At 39.6% G+C, this 17,837-nt stretch overlaps 1 protein-coding gene across 1 annotated transcript in view; it reads left to right on the top strand.

The window, feature by feature from the left end:
• Positions 1-17,837, top strand: part of DSCAM (DS cell adhesion molecule) — an 828,718-nt gene that overhangs the window by 538,035 nt on the left and 272,846 nt on the right. Inside the window, exons 9-10 of the mRNA XM_054468799.2 lie at positions 1,847-2,125; positions 15,305-15,424. Of these exons, the coding sequence (XP_054324774.1) occupies positions 1,847-2,125; positions 15,305-15,424 (399 nt within the window). The remainder of the gene's footprint in view (positions 1-1,846; positions 2,126-15,304; positions 15,425-17,837) is intronic.

The raw sequence follows: 17,837 nt of genomic DNA, 5'->3' as shown, positions 1-17,837 counted from the left end.
TTAATTTCCCTGGTAAGACCTAACTTGAGCCACCTAGTTCTTCTACCTCTGGCTGTATTAGCAATTTTGAGTTCTAGCTCCCAACTGCTTTTGAAAGCAGACAGCAGTCATAGTGATAATACGAAATAAGAGAAGCACCATGGCTGCACTTCCTTGCTGTCTGCTGCCTATGGCTATATATGGAAGCTCCACTGGCAGAGGCTGATGGGTTATGCTCATTGCTGTGTGCCGAGCACATTCACTGCTGCCACACACATCCCAGGTGCTCAATAAACATGACTTGATTGAATGAACAAATAAATGAATGAATGGTTTTCTATTCAAATTTCTCAGCTGGATCCCTTACCTCTTCCTTAAGCTGATAGTTGAAATGGACTTACAATTGTTGAATAAACTGTAGACACCTTTAATAACTTCATTAGGAAAAACTCGTAGTATAATAATTGGTTTATATTAGATTATCACATGATTAATCATCTTAGTTTGTACTCTTAGTCATTTGCAAGCCCCTGCATACAAATAAACCTTTTTCTTTCCAAGAATGTATGCAAAAACACAAAAAAGGCTTACATTATAGGCTCTGATATTAGCTATATTGACATGATTTAAGCTCTCTGAGAATAGTTAACTAGTTCTAAGACCAAAAGGGCAAGGTAACATCTTTGAGTATCACTTTTCCCATCTGCAAAGTAAAGCAATAAATAACTAATCCGTAAGGCTGATGAAAGAGTATATTACTTTGCTTATGATCTGTAACTAACAAGTAACAGGTAGAGTTCAAATGTGGTTCATCTGACTCCATTTTAACTATTTCAGAATGCTAATACCCTATGACATCATCTAGGAGGGCACTGAGGAAGAGAGTTCCTAAGGCAAGATGGACAAAACAGGCATCACTCAGCAAAACTGAATCAGGAAAGAGCTTTCCAGGCTGAGTTGGCTTGCAGTGTCCATGGTAGGCCAGGTTGAAGGCTATAACCCGACCTCCTTAGCAACACATCAGCAACTCAAATAACCTGCCATGGACCAGTTCATAATTAAAAGTTACACACATAAAATGTGGCAAACTAAGATGCAAAGTAAAGATGTAGTTATTCTAATATGAAATAAGAATTTATAATTAATGGTTGTTATTAGTTGGACATAAAACAGAACTTTAACAATAAAACTGGAATATTTATTTTACTTTTTTTTTTCTAGTTTTTTAGAGACAGGCTGGAGTCACCCAGGCTGGAGTGCACCGGTGCCCTCATAGCTTACTGCAGCCTCGAACTCCTGGGCTCAAGGGATCCTCCTGCCTTGGCCTCTTCAGTAGCTGGGACCAGAGGTGCACACCATCGCACCTGGCTAATTTTTTTTAAAAATGTTGTAGATATGGGGGTCCCATTATGTTGACCAGGCTAGTCTTGAACTCCTGGCCTCAAGTGTTCCTCCTGCCTTGGCCTCCGAAAGTGCTGGGATTACAGGTGTGAGCAAGAAAGAAACCTCCTCTTGTATACATCATTTTAAAAGGCTTTGAAGGAAAACCAAACCTAAATCCCTCTTTCACACTATTTACACTACAGATATAGTCTGAAATGTTTTCATTCAAAAATAATTTTTAAATTAAAAAAAGTTTGTTGAACAAAATTAAGCAACTTGCTGAAGTACAAATTGAAACATGCTTTTTATTTAAAATGATGAGAAAATTCAAATAATAGAAGCAGAATTTCAAATTTGCTACAGTTCTGTATTTCTATGCTATATCTGTGGTCGTCTGTCCTACTCTTTCAGTGCCGTATACAGGGTTAAAGGAAAAGCAAATGTAGAATAAGCAGTTTGTTATTATCTTTCTTTTTTCTTGCAGTTCCACCCTTCATACAACCCTTTGAGTTTCCAAGATTCTCCATTGGGCAGCGGGTCTTCATCCCCTGTGTTGTGGTCTCAGGGGACTTACCCATCACGATCACCTGGCAGAAGGACGGCCGGCCAATCCCTGGGAGCCTTGGGGTGACCATTGACAATATTGACTTCACGAGCTCCTTGAGGATTTCCAATCTCTCCCTGATGCACAATGGGAATTACACCTGCATAGCCCGGAATGAGGCCGCCGCTGTGGAGCACCAAAGCCAGTTGATTGTGAGAGGTGAGCAAAGGATCATGAGCCATGTGGCATCTATAGAGTTGATTTAACAATGGTTTAACATGATGGGGCTTGAAATATTGTGAAAATAACTAGAACTTAGAAATTCAGTCTTATCTCACTAAAAAAAAAAAAAAAAAATACAACTCTAAACCCAACCATGAATTCCCCTAAACTCCAAGATAAGGTTTTATTTACCTAAAATATGTTTTAAATAATTAATAGCTAAGAAGGTGGGAGCCATAGGATTTAATTCATGAAATAAGCCTTCTGTATGCTAAGCCAATGAGTTTTGAGGACTAACGTCCATGAGCTTTTGCTTTATTGTATTCATATAATATTTTTAGTATTTCTTATTTCAATAATTTTTTTTAAAAATATGTCTCAAAGCTATATATCAAAGTTTTTCTAAAGAGCCATGAAATAGCTTTTCATAATGTTTGTTTTAGTTTTAGAAATGTGGTTTTCTTTGCCCACCTATTCTATTTAGCATTAAATCTATCATTATTTTGGGACGCCATTGCAGCATTTTGAAATTAAGCAGAGTATGGTAGTACTTATTCAAAAAAATTAAAATAGGTAGGCTAACGTGCAGAAAACATTGGCAGTAATCTCATTACATCTAAACTGTAAGCATCAGTCTTATTTTGAACTTCTATTCAGGTCACCAAATTCCCATTAAGGCTCACACTCTTCATCTATGAAATAAGCTGCTAGTGTTCTCTAATGTATATCAAACACAGACATTCTGTGATGTTTATGATTCTCCAAGAGTACTGTACATTAATCTACCGTTACAGTATTCATCCACATTGCAAAAGTAACTGTCTGAAGTTAAAGATTTATATTAACAACGATTATTTGCATTTTTAAATTCCCCAGATTGTGGTCCCAGAGTGGTTGTTAGGAGGGGGAGGATTTATGTAATTTCCCAGAGAGTGGAGATAGCTCTTTCTTGAGCAGGAGATTCTCATGTCCTTCTTCATTCCTTACTCCTTGTCCCCTTGATACCTCTTCTTCCTTGCCAACTGGGAAGAAATGCACTTTTTATCTATCTGCCAGCAAAAGGAAGTGACACAGACTTAGAAGTCATAGGAAGAAACTAACTTTGTATTTCCAAAAAAAAAAAAAAAATTTCCCAGGTGAATAATTTGGAAAATATATATTCAATTAGACACAAACTTAACATCCTCATGACATTTTTCCCATTTCCACCTTGCACTTTGGAGTGGAAGAATTGGGATACTTGATTTTTTCCCAAATTTTGAAAGATAAATAAAAAAGGGAGCCAACCTAGTATCTGTTTCCCAAGTGTTTTCTTATAAGCAGAGTTGACTCTTGTGAAGGGCAAAATAGTACATCAGCCTGCTTTCTATATAATCTGCTCTGAAGGATCCAGGCCAGGAATCTGAAACGTCAGATAAAAATGTACGGGGATGCTTTTTGTACAACTTGCCCTTGCAGAAAAGGCAACCAGAAGTTTTTAACCAAGGCAAAGGTCAGATGAGCTGAAACTGAGCCTAGCTATTTGGGATAATGTAGCTGATCATGATATGACTAATGTCTCCATGTGATTGTTCTTCAAATATGTTAAATAAACTTTAGTTAAATTAATATTAAATCATCAGTGAGATAATGCAGCCTAGAGGAAGAAAATGTGCTTCACAAACAGGTCAGTGTGACTGGAGAAACAGGCAGGGACAAGGTGGTGTGGGACTGTGGTTCTCAATCCAGATGGTTCTGTAGAATCTCCTGGGAGGCTTAAGAAAACACTGATGTGCATTTTTTGGTCTCAACCTACACCAATTAAATCATAATCTTTAGGGGTAAATCCATCTTCCAGATATCTGGGGAATTGTTCTTTTTTCCCAAAAATCACTAGTCAGTGGTTCTCAAACTTTGTTGTACATTCACATTGCATAGGGAGGTCTAAAAAGGTCCTGATGACCAGGATGAAGCTCCCACCAATTAAATAACCATCTTTAGAGGTGGGACCCAGGCATCAATAATTTGTAAAATCCACAAGTTTATTCTAATATGTAGCCAAGTCTCAGTCCCAGCCCCTTGAGTAATTAGAACATGCAGCCATTTTAGAAGTGTGGATTTTTTTCTAGATTAAAGAGTTGGCACTGTTGACTTTAACCACCACAGTACTATGGCCTGATTTATCTTTTTAGTTATCACACTAGTAGCTGTCTGAAGAATGGACTGGGCTAGAAAGCAAGAAGAGTAGTTAACAGGCTATTTCAGACGGCAGGCAAGATAAAAATGCCTTGGATGAAGGTGTTAATGTTAAGGTCATGAGAAGCGGTGGAATTCACAATCTATTTTGGCAGTAAAGCAAATAAAACATGCTTATGGAGTGAATGTTGCAAATGAGATAAAGAAGAACCTTTAGTGGAATCATGCTTTGCCTAATAACAAGGTGAATGAGAGTGTCTTTAGCAGAAGCAGAGAAGAAATGAGGAAGAACAGTATTGACAAGGGGAATAATGGTCAATGATATGGGAGAAGCGCCTGTCCCAGCAGTCACTAGGGCACTCCAACATTTAAGGCCCCAGAATAAGAGGAGGGGGAATCAGCAGAAGAGATGAAGAGGGAAAGGGAGCAGCCTGTAAAGGAGGAGAAAATCCAGTGGACTGTGGCACTCTAGAAGCATAATCGGAAATAAATCGAGAAAGAGAATATTAAACAGTATTGAATCCTGCTGAAATTAGACAAAGAGGAAAACCAAGAGTTGGTCACTGGTTTAGGAAGATGGATATTGTTTATGAGCTTGATGGATATTGTTTATGACCTGGTGTCATTGCAGTGAGGGCCTGATTAGAGGAGCTTCAGAAAAGAAAGAAGGTCAGTGTGCAGAACTCAGAAAACACAACTATTTTTATATTTTTAGGAATTTTGCTATCACAGGAGGCAGTAAAATGGAGACGAAGTTGGAAATGGACATGGGGCAAGGGCAGGAGTTATTTTTAAGACTGGGAACTTTACAGCCTGCTTATATGCTTATGAGAATAAACCAGTAGAGAGGAAAAAAGATATGTGGCAAGATAAAGAGGAGATTATTACAGGATCAAAGTCCTTGAGTTAGTGAATGCAACTAGAAATCTTTGTACCAGTGCAGTAGTACGTTCAAAGTAGTATAATAACAACCATGGTGTGAAGCTCCAGTAGGTAGCACCAACAAAAATGATTGAAAATTATAGGGAAGGGGATGTTTTGGGTCAAAGAAGTAGAAAAACAAAAATTATCTAATAGGACCATCACAGAGTAACAGGTAACAACACATTTATCCTCCCACTACAAACCAACTATAAAATTGGACTAATATATATAAGAACTTCTTTCAGGAACAAAACAAAGTGCATGAAGTGAATTCCAAATTCACCCCAGATAGCTGTTTGGGGTACTTTCTGCACATGACAGAGAGCGCAGAGCCCAAATAGATCACAGTGATCTTGGCAGGTGGAGAAAACAGAGAGAGAAATTGAAAGATACTGAGATGATTACTGGGTATTGAGGGACAAGCTACTGGAGATTAGTGAGCTATTCAAAGAGAGATCTCTAGAAATCTGTACAGGGCTCCTTTGCAGTTTCAGCTGAATACTGTTCTTCACATGCACAGGGTGCTAGCAGAAGTTGCACATCGCTTGGGAATGCTGGAGTTCTAACTAGCCAGAATAGGGGAATTCAGCTGAAATCTCAGAAATGCCACACCCTAGGAGTAGGACTAATCTATCCCCAGAATAAGGGTTACTCTAGACCAGCCCTAAAAGAGCCTAAGAAGATTCTTGACAAGATAAAACTTCTCCACTAGTAAGTTAATTGTGTGCATGAACAACATTTGACACTAAAAAGGAAGACAACAAAATCCAGACCCTCAACAGCATAGCGTATCCACAATGTACTGCATTCAATAAACACAGGCACACCTGATTTTATTGCACTTTTCTTCCTTTTTTTTTTTTTTTTTTTTTTTTTTTTTTGAGATGGGATCTTGCTCTGTCACCCAGGCTGGAGTACAATGGGCCAATCTCCACTCACTGCAACCTCTACCTCCCAGGTTCATGCCATTCTCCTGCCCCAGCTTCCTGAGTAGCTTGGATTACAGGCATGTGCCACCATGCCAAGCTAATTTTTTTATTTTTAGTAGAGACAAGGTTTCACCATGTTGGCCAGGCTGGTCTCGAATTCCTGGCCTCAGGTGATGCACCCCACTTGGCCTCCCAAAGTGCTGAGATTACAGGAGTGAGCCACCATGCCCGGCCACACTTTGCTTTATTGTGCTTCCCAGGTATCGCATTTTTTACAAGTTGAAGGTTTGTGGCAGTCCTGTATCGAGCAAGTCTATGGGGACCATTTTTTCCAACAGTGTGTGCTCACTTCGTGTCTGTATGTCACATTTTGGTAATTCTTGCAACATTTCAAACTTTATCATTATGTTTGTTATGGTGATTGGTAATCAGTAATCTCTGGTGTTACTATTATAATGTTACTATTATAATTGTTCAGTAGCCATATGAGATGGCAAACTTAATCGATAAATGTTGTGTGTGTTCTGACCACTCTACCAACCAACCATTTCCCAGTCTCCATTTCTCAGCTTCCCTATTTCCTAAGACAACAATATTGACCATTTCTCAGCTTCCCTACTTCCTAAGACATAACAATATTGACAGTAGGCCAATGAATGGCCCCACAACAGTCTCCAGTGTTTGAGTGAAAGGAAGAGTCATTGCACATCTCTCACTTTAAATCAAAAGCTAGAAATGATTGCATTCAGTGAGGAAGGCGTTTGAAAGCCAAGAGAGGCTGGAAGCTGGGCTTCCTATGCCAAACTGTTTGCCACATTGTAAACACAAAAGAAAAGTTCTTGAAGGCAATGAAAAATGCTACTCCAGTGAACACACAAATGGTAAAGTGAAATATCCTCGTTGCTAATATGGAGAACGTTTAAATAGTATGGATAGAGAAAACCAAACCAGCCACCACATTCCCTTAAGTTCAAGCTTGATACAGGGCAAGGCCCTAACTCTCTTCTATGAAGGCTGAGTAATGTGAGGAACTGCACAAGAAAAGTTTGACCTGGGGTCATTGTAAAACTTAGCACATTGTTTGATAGCCTGGGTTACTGGGAAGATTTGTAAAGACTTGATCTAAAATAAATTAGCTGTTGTCTTGAGGAAAATATAAGAAAACAAAAACAACACCCCAAAAGCAAAAATCTCTTAGCTGTTATGTATGAGGCAATAAGAGCCAAATCTCATAGCTCTTATGACAGTGGACTGATGGTTTCCCTGATATCCTGCTCAGTGGAGTGACCTTGGCATGGATTAAGGTATTAGAAATAAAGCATTAGGCTTCATGACAGAGCACTCCTGCCCTTTGCTTCCTGTTGTGGTCTCTAGACCACTCACAGGAAAGCACCAACACGACAGTTCCTATCTGTGATTCCAAAGAAGGGCCATTTTCTCACACTTTTTTATATCTTCTGATGGGTCCATGGTTTCTGGCTTTTAATGGTGAACTGCCACACAGAGAAACAAGCACATTGGCTAAAATAGTTGACTGTCAGTTGACAGGAAAAATGAAAATCATAGAAGGTTGCTATTTTATTGCCATCTATTGATCCAATTTTTGATAGAATTCTCATGCTATGATTTTACTTCATTCATTCATTCATTCTTACACAAAATATTTCTTAAATATCTGTTTTATAATAGGTGCTGTTCTGAGTGCCGAGGATACTATGGTGATTAAAATAAAGACACCAAGTCTCTGCCCATTAAGGTTCAAATTCTAGTGAAGGGTAGAGATAATGAACAAACAATGTCAGTTATCTACAAGGACTATGAAAAATGAACATGTTGTACGTGGATTGAGAAAGATGGGGATGAAAATAGTAATTTAGGTAGGCTGGGCAGGGGAAGGCTTTCTGGAGAGATCTTTGGGCAGAGACTTGACTGAAGTGAAGGCGTACGTCCCAGGGAATTGTAGGAAGCGAGTTCCAAGCAGAGAGACCAACAAGTCTGAAGACTGAGTGTGCAGTGAGTTTTGTGTGTTCACAGCCCAGCAAGAGGCCCAAGGTGCCTCCTGTTCAGTAAAAGAGGACAGAAAGTGTAAGGCAGAAATATAAGCAGGGGCCAGGCCATCTATTCTCAGAATGATGGGAAAGCAATAGGTTTAATTTTCAGTGTCGTAAATTAAATCTTACCTAGACTTTGGCCAAGTCCCATCTCAACTAAATGTCACCGAGTAGAGAATGGTGGTGTTTATCCATGCACCCCCTCCCACCTCCACCAAATGGCTTTCATTAAAACTGAATTTCTGCCCAGGTTTACAGCTAGGGAAACCTAAATTCATTCTTTGGAAATATATAGCAACTTAGAAGCCATGGCTTCCAAACATAAAATGCTGGACTACATTTAAAACTAGAAAAATGCCTGTCTTATTATAACCATAGTATTATTTCTTTAAAAATAAAACAGCAGAAGTAATCCACCCCCCACCAACACACACAAAATAAGTAGATCAAGCCAAAGACCTCTGTATTTTAAACAACCTTCATTTTAGGCAACACCAGGAGTAAACTTCCTCAAAGAAACCTATTTGAAACTTCAGGTACTCGCAGCCTATGTGGATCCCATGACAAGATTTTGGTATTTTGGAATATATATCAAATTGTTCTTTTTGGGGAGACAGGAGTGCTGGTTATGTGCATGTAATTATGATTCAGAGAAGTGTTTGGCAAGGTTAGCCATATTGTGTCTTGGAGATGTGATATAATTATGTAGTTGAACCTATTCATCTCTTTAATTACTCCTCCTCCCCACCAGAAAAACCGCTCTGTATTAGTCCATTTTTATGCTGCTGATAAAGACATACCCAAGACTGGCTAATTTATAATGAAAAAGAGGATTATTGGACTCAGAGTTCCACGTGGCTGGGAGGTGAAAGGCACATCTTACATGGTGGCAGGCAAGAGAGAGCTTGTGCAGGGGAAATCCCCTTTATAAAATCATCAGATCTCATGAGACTCATTCACTATGACAAGAACAGCATGGGAAAGATCCGCCCCCCCCATGGTTAAATTACCTCCCACTGGATCCCTCCCACAATATGTGGGAATTGTGGGACCTGCAATTCAAGATGAGATTTGAGTGGGGACACCACCAAACCATATCATGCTCTATTGGAAAACCAACTATATTGGCAAGCAGGCTCACCACAATATACCAAATAATGTGTTATACTAATAAAAGGAAATCAAAATATCATCTTTAAAAAAGGAAACCAACAACTTTGGGGAATTATACACCCAGACAATATAGAGTACTGGTGGTCTTTTTGTTCTGTCATAAGTTTTGGCCCAAACGGCAACAGTCCCAAAAGCTTCACATCCTTCCATCTCAGGCTCTGTATCTTGTTGGCCAGAGTCCTCCTATGAGGCTGTCTTCTGCTGTCCCTCAGATGGCACTTCCATTGGGTTCACTCTTCTCAAATACCTCGGGCTTTGGGGGTCATCCTGATCTGAGTTATTAACTTAGCCATGCTCCATTTCCCTAGTGTATAAAACTGAAGTAATAACATTCATTTATTCATGTGTCCTTTCAACACATAGTTGCAGAGTGCTTTCTGTACTCCAGATCTGTGCTATGCACTGGGCATGCCATGGCCTGTGAGAAAGGAGTGGTTCTTGTTCTCATAGAATGCACAGCCTAGTATGGGAGACAGACTATTAAATAGCAATACCAAACGAGTGTAATAAAGGCTATGGTAAGGAATTAAGGGCTCAGATAAGCACTTAATCTTCTCCACAGCATCAGAAAAAAATGTGCCTGACTAAGTGAGTGCTAAGCTAAGATGCAAATGGTGAGTGGGAACTTATTAAACAAAGACATGAAGAAGCCTGTGTGAAGACCCAGCAGCAAGAATGGTCTTGGGGACTGGATAATAGATGGGGTTTTAGAATGGCTGGGGCAAAGCCTGCAAGAGGAGAATGTCACAGAATGCAACTGGAGACCAAGGGCTCAAGTCATAAAAATCCTTTAAAATATCCCAAGAGTCTGGATTATACCAAAGGGCCATGGGAATATGGGATGCTTTTAAGCAAGGAAGTCACATCATCCAATTTGTGTCTTAGATCCTTTAGGTCCCTGTGTGAAGAATGAATTCAAGTGGGACAGTTGGTGGTAGGTAGACCAGTTAGGGGGCTGAGAAATCTAAATAAGAGACAATATGGCCCTTGTCCTAGGTTGGGTTCCCTTGAAAGTAGAGTGTGAGGTACAGAATTGGCTGGCAGGTTATTTATTTGGGATATCATTCCTGGATCCCAGAATGGAAAGAATGAGATTAGAAAGGGAGAAAAAAATCAATAAAAGTTGCTTTAATGAGCTGGTTGCTGCTATGGGCAACTGGAGCTCATTCCTACTGAGAGCCCTCTAAGGAATCACGTAGAACAGTGGTTCTTGAAGTGTGGTCTCTGTACCAGCAGCCTCAGCATCACCTGGGAGTTCATTAGAAAGGCAAAATCTTGGATTCCACCCCAGACCTACTGAGTCAGAATCACTGGGGACAAGGTTTAACAATGTGTGGTTTAATCAGCTCTTCAGGTGATTCTGATGCCCTCTAATGTTTGAGAAGTGCAGGCATAGAGCAGGCCTCATAATTGCCCCACTGGATCGGAGGAAAGTGAGGCAGAGGCAGAGAATTTATACCCTGACTCCTGTCCCTCAGTGATGGACAATTGTTTTTCACATGTCAGGGTTGCACCAGTAAGGTGGGTAAAGGCTCATGACTTCTGAGAAGGCCTGAGACAGCAAAGAGAGGGCCCCATCCCCTTAGTGCAGTGTCCTGGCAAAGTGTGTGGAGGTGGAGCTGTCTGCCCAGAGGTGTTGAAGCCAGGTGAACAGAGGAGCTGTGCCCCTTTTCCACATAACCAGACTACTCACTGTGACTGGGGTGTGGCAGTGGAGATGAAGAGAATTTGAGGATACATTTTCAAGAAATAATCATCAGCACCTGATAAAAAGAAATGAAAGAAGAGGATATGAAAGGAAATTCTATTTTTCTTTTTTGAGGACTTTAATGGATGGTGGACAGGAACAGGTACCATTTTGGAAACTTGAGTTAGAGGTACCTGTGATATAAGCTAATGATGGAAGGATATGGTGATCTACACACCAAAGGAAGATAAAGGCAATCATCTTGATGGGAGTGGGTGAAATAGCTCAGGAGGTTTGTTGAGTAAGATGTGGAGAAGATTGAAGACAACACCCTGAGAAGCAGGAGAGGGCCGCAGTGGGGGATCCTCTCTTTAATAAGCAAGCAAAATAAGAATTGTCTTGAGGGCAATTCTGGGAGGGGCCAAAGGATGGAACTAGGAGTACCTGAAACCCAGTGAGTACTCAGGAAATGCTCACTTTCATTACTAAGTGACTCCTTGGGGGGGCTCCTGATTCTTTTAGGACAATTTCTTAGGCTGCCATTTTGTAAAAAAAAAAAAAAAAGTATCTAGGTGAAATATTAATAGTTTCTTTAAAAAATGTCTCCACTTTTTAAAAAATAAACTGCTGCTTACTTTAAAAAATTGGGAACTATGTTGTCCCTAGGGATAATGGTCATTCCCAGTGCTTAGAGCATATGAGAATGATGTCATTAGTTACATGTTAAACACTGGGTCCTCATTCAGACACTCCCCTGCCCTGAAATTTTCATCTTAGCTGGTGATGCAGCTGTCTCAAAGTGATGACAACCCCCAAGGGACCATATGCCTGTTGTCTTCACGTTAGGCTCTGGGCAGGCAAAGAAATTTGTTTAGAAACTTATTACAACTTTTCCCAGGAATCCATCACCTCTAATTTTGCCAGGCAGAACTCTACCCAAGCATGTTCTTAAGGTGTCGGATCTGAGGGGTGTGGCCTCAGGTCTTCTTGATGTAAGTACACGGATGTTCCCAGTCTTAGAGTTCTTATGGTAACTCACAAGTTCACTTTCATGAAAGGGACCTACATATTCACTGGTATACGATAAGAAATCACTTAGGGATTGAATATTTAAATTCATGACAGTCTTCTGTCAAAATTTAAAGGAAATGTATATGATTTGGCTTATTCATGCACTTAGTAAAATACAGCATTTTCCTCAAGGTGGTCTCAAGTTGCATGGTATATCAGCCAAGGACCAAACAACTGAGCTATTAATTATTCTCTTTCCTATAAAAATTAAGAAGTTCACTTACTGCAGAAGCTTCTTTCTTATGTCTTCATGTGACTGTAAATCACTGGGGTATCTGAAGAGAGAATTCCAATCTGTGAGCAAAGAGGTGTACATGGGAAATCCCCTGGCTACTCCTACCAGGGTCAGAAACAGTTTTCAATGATATGGGGTAATTATTCTACTAATTTAGGGACCATTTTTATCTGTAACTACCTTATACTTACAGTATCTCTATGGTTGTTTCTCATATAAACTTCTTTGATGAGATTTTAAGGAACATTTCATTGGATTAGAACCAAACTGAGGGGAGGGGTAATGGATCAATTATGATTAGACATGCTTCCAGAGGGAATGCAAGAGATTTTCTACCCTGTCCATTGATGAGCAATTTCTCGCTCTTGGCAGAACTTGAACCAAATGGAGCACAGAATGTGGATGGCTGCAGATTTCTCTTCCACCCTGGGGAGAATAATTTTGGCATGGTGTCTTCAACTTTGTCACCCGCTCTTGAGTTGATCGGTCACTTTTACTAGAAAACTTAGCTCTAAATAATCTCTACCATATTTCTTAGAGATAATTTCCTCACCTAGAGATAGTCATTCCTTATTATCCTATTTTAAATATATTTTCATTTTCTTAAATACATTTTGTCTCCAAATACCATCTACATGAAGTAACATTGCTTATCACTTAAGCAATATCTCAGACACCCATTGGCTGTGTAAATTATTTATTTCATTTGCAAGTTGGGAACTTTGCTCATTAAGAATATGTCAGGCCGTGCACAGTGGCTCATGCCTGTAATCCCAGCACTTTGGGAGGCTGAGGCGGGTGGATCACGAGATCAGGCGTTCAAGACCAGCCTGGCCAAGATGGTAAAACCCCATCTCTATTAAAAATACAAAAAAATTAGCCGGGCGTGGTGGCGGGTGCCTGTAATCCCAGCTACTCAGGAGGCTGAGGCAGAGAATTGCTTGAACCTGGGAGGCGGAAGTTGCAGTGAGCAGAGATCACGCCACTGCACTCCAGCCTAGGCAACAGAGTGAGACTCCATCTCAAGAAAAAAAAAAAGTAAAAGCTAAACATATCTGCATTTACTAATCAGCACTCTTACAGAACTTAATATCTCCACAGTTCTGAGAACTTTTCTAATCCTAATTTATTCAATCATCTTAACAATCCTTAAAATGAGTTCCATAATCATCTCCAATTTTCAGATAAGAAAATTGAGACCAAGAGCCATTTTATAGTTTGCACAAAATTGCCCAACAGGAAATAGCAGAGCTGGACACCAAGCCAGTGTGTTTAACACTTGGCTTTATGCTGGTAGTCATTATTTTCTGGTGCTTCTTCATGTGTAAATCTTTCTACAGAAAGTAAAGCTAGAAAATTAAAAGCAATGTTTTCTCCAGAAACACTGCGGTGAATTCCGTCTCTGGCTGCTTCTTGTGTCTTGACATTTTCCCTTCCTCCTTGGTTATTTTATGGCCAAAGTGATCATCACCGTGGCTCAGATCATTGTAACAAGCTTCTAAGCCCCTTGCTAACTTAGGCCCTAAACATCTTCTCAGTCTATCATATGTGGCAGCTGAGTTCCTATCTACCTGTAACACATAGGCTCACATTTATGTCTCAAAATTAAGAATTCTGGATCTTGCAAGGCTGATGAGATTAGCCTTACCAGGAATTTCCAAGTATCTACTATATGGTGTAGATAATTCATCTCTTGTCACATAGTTTATGACTGCCTCATTGAAAGTCTACCTTGTAATGAATCGCTGATCTGCTGGGAAAGATTCAGGGATTAGAATACCTTCAGATGCTACCTTTTCTAAGAGATGTGGTACATATTAAAATCCTAATGGCTTATCTCAAATAATATGCTTTCTTTGGGGAGATATGTTTTAAGTGAAGTCACGTTTATGTTTTAGGTAGGGATGGTCCTTTACAGCACCTCACAACATTCACCAGATAAGCAGTCACTTAATATCTTGTTTTTTTATAGGCACACTAGAAAACCTTTATGGTACCTCACTGCAACTAGTCTCCATAGTCCCCCTTTGGCCCGCCATGGTGCTGACATCTGGCATAACGGACTATGTGTTCTTACCAGAATTTTGGGGAAAGTTCAGTCCCACATTGTATTCTCGATTGCCTTTAGGAGGTGCCTATTATTTCTCACTTTATCTCCTGGTAGAGGAAAAATCAACATCGAATGCTTTGACCAGTTCACATCCAAGATGAATACTTATATTTGATAATTAGTATTTGAGGCACAAATATATATTTGATCTACTTTTTTTTTTTGAGATGGAGTTTCACTCTTGTTGCCCAGGCTGGAGTGCAATGGTGCTATCTCAGTTCACTGCAACCTCCGCTTCCTGGGTCCAAGCAATTCTCCAGCCTCAGCCTCCTGAGTAGCTAGGATTACAGGCATGCGCCACCACGCCCAGCTAATTTTGTATTTTTAGTAGAGATGGGGTTTCTCCGTGTTGGTCAGACTGGTCTCAAACTCCGGACCTCAGGTAATCTGCCTGCCTCGGCCTCCCAAAGTGTTGGGATTACAGGCGTGAGCCACCGCGCCCAGCCTGATCTGTTCTTTAAATGGTGATTCTGATTCAATTTTCCATTGAGGGAATTTCTGTATATTTTTGACAACACAATCAAAAGCAAAATGTTCCATTCCTTTGATTTAGTCAAACTTCCTCCCTCGAGGCCAGTTTTCCCTAGTTCAAAGGGCTTTTACCTGTGACAAAAGCTCATTGATATGAATCAGAAAATTTTTCAGCACTAAAATTACTCCCTTAATTTGTCCCAAACTGCCAATAGTGTTTTTATTGTCCCATGTATATGAAACAGTCTTCATATTTTAATGTTCATTAAAATGATTCAGTTTCTTAGAATCATACCTTTACTCAGTTTCTGGTCTAGTCTTAATTACTGGTGGCATTTCTCTCTTTTCAGTTCCTCCCAAGTTTGTGGTTCAGCCACGGGACCAGGACGGGATTTATGGCAAAGCAGTCATCCTCAATTGTTCTGCTGAGGGTTACCCTGTACCTACCATCGTGTGGAAATTCTCTAAAGGTATGGAGTTACTTGATCTACTTGTTACCTGTCAAACATTTGCTATGTTCTAAAGGATTAGATAAGCATTTCTAGATTTCCAGAGAAGTTTCTTGCAAGTAGATATGTATCTCTGTTTCCGCCAAGCCTATCATTCTCTCATAGACATTCCTAGTCATCCACCTAAGTGTTTCTATTCAGACCCACAATGTGTCTGTTCTACATAACATGCCCTTGGAAAGGCCAAAAAGGGATGGAAGGCTTTCGTGTAGATTGTTTCAGCACCTAGGAAGCCCTACCTTGCCCACCTGTATTACATAACCATGGTCTGCTTAGAGATCACTGCACACTAGTACATGAAGAGATGTGAGTTTAAATTGTCAGAACTACTCATAGCTGGAAAATTATTTCCCCAGTATTTAGATAGATGAGTGGGTTTAGAAAGTTAAAGATAATATTGATTGTTTCATTCCCCTTATTACCTTAGAATGTACACATTACACGTCATCTCCTTGGCATGCTCTTTTTAAAAACAAACACACCTAATATCCTATTGCGATTGTCTCATGTTCCCCGCTTGCACCCCTAATCATGTTTCCTCTTCTAATGCAGAACAGTAGCTCCTGGGTTTTAGGTGACATTGTAGACATTACGTAAGTAGAAATGTATGACATGGAAACTAAGGGTGGAATCATGTTAGACTTTGGAAAAACAATTTCTGTTCATTAGGGTGGCTTCTTCAGAACGCTTCCTTAACGGTACTTGCAAACATATTGGAAGTTCTCTTTCTTTTCTCATTTAGACACTTGAATTCAGTACTATATTAGTTGAGGGCCAGATATGTACTGGTGAGATCAAATAATCAGTCAATCATGACCTTTTTTTTTCCCCAATAACCTAAGACCTAGTATCTAGGTTTAATTATTGTGAGGTATTTGTTTTTGTGTTGACTTAATCATCATTTATACTCTAGATGTTTCTTTTTTAAAATAGCATGTTGCATTTTCTCATTATGGAAGCAACAATGACCAAAGGAAAAACAAATGGTACATTTGTTGCAACCCTCCTGGCATCTCTCTTTTGAGAAGGAAGGTAAAGAAGTGGGGAAGGGTGCTAGACACTGTCTGATTGGGAAAACAACTAAATTTTTAAAAGTCCCTGAAGCAACTCCCCTGTCACACACCACATACCACATCCACTGTCCATGTGCAAAGGACTTCTTCAAAAATAAAAGCCTGTTATTTGGAGTCTCTGCCCCCATGACTTTTTATTTCCTGCCGTATTTGAAGCTCCATTGTGCATTATTACTTGGAAACAGATAAACATCATAAATTTAATTTAGTTTCTATCGAGGTACATATTTGATATTATGGACATTTTCCATGACATTTGCCTTCTTCGACATTATTTTTAATGCTTGTCATTATGCAGGTGTTCTCTCTCTCCCTGAGGGTGTTTACAGTTTTCACTCTCAGAAACACTGCAGCAAATGAACACTCCTGTATGTTAATTCAATGTGCATATGTGTAAGTGAAGTGAAAAGGCACCAGCCATATACAAGGCTCTTACTCTGTACTGCCCAAGGGCACTTAGGCCACCAACAGTACGGGTGGGTAAATGTGGCCCAGCATCCTCACCAACTAGGTAACATTTTTTTTTTTAAATAGTCTTTACAACCTGATGGTTGAAAATGCCCTCTCATTTTAATTTTCATACTTAGATTGTTCGTGTTGTTTAAAATGTTTTATCTTATGTTAACAGACCACCTCTACTTCTCCTTTGGGAAATTTCTTATTCATGTTACTTGCACACCTATCTCTATGTCTTATTTATTTGGAAGTGTTTCTACGTAGATTAAATAAAGCTTTGTCTGTCTTGGATGTTACTGACATTTTATCCCTTCTTACCTCTAGCTTAAAAATTAGGTTGTAGTAGTAGCTTTTTTGTCTTTAAATTTCATATGCAATATCAAGTCATCAAAGAAAAAAATTAGAAATTGCAATTTTTAAAAAAGTTAAATTCCCCCCCAAATAACATCACTCAAAGATGACCAAAGATAACTTCTGCAAACATTTTTTGTCTCTAGACTCTCAGTCCTGTCCCCAAGCAATTGTATACCCATAGATACACATTATACATTTTTAAAATTTTGATGATTGTTGCTGGCTTATAATCTTCTTTCTTCAGTCAACAATATACTATGTATGTCTTACATACATAACAACAAATATGGTGCTTAATATGACTTTTTTTTTTTTTTTTTTTTTCTGGAGACAGAGTCTTGCTCTGTCGCCCAAGCTGGAGTGCAGTGGTGAAATCTCAGCTCACTGCAACCTCTGCCTCCTGGGTTCAAGCAATTCTTCTGCCTCAGCCTTCCAAGTAGTAGCTGGGATAACAGGTGTGCACCACCACGCCTGGCTAATTTTTTTGTATT

Source organism: Pongo pygmaeus, chromosome 22 (genome assembly GCF_028885625.2).
Source record: "Pongo pygmaeus isolate AG05252 chromosome 22, NHGRI_mPonPyg2-v2.0_pri, whole genome shotgun sequence".
NCBI lineage: Eukaryota > Metazoa > Chordata > Mammalia > Primates > Hominidae > Pongo > Pongo pygmaeus.
The sequence above is the reverse complement of the archived record's forward strand: the minus strand, read 5'-3'. Positions and strand labels throughout refer to the sequence as shown.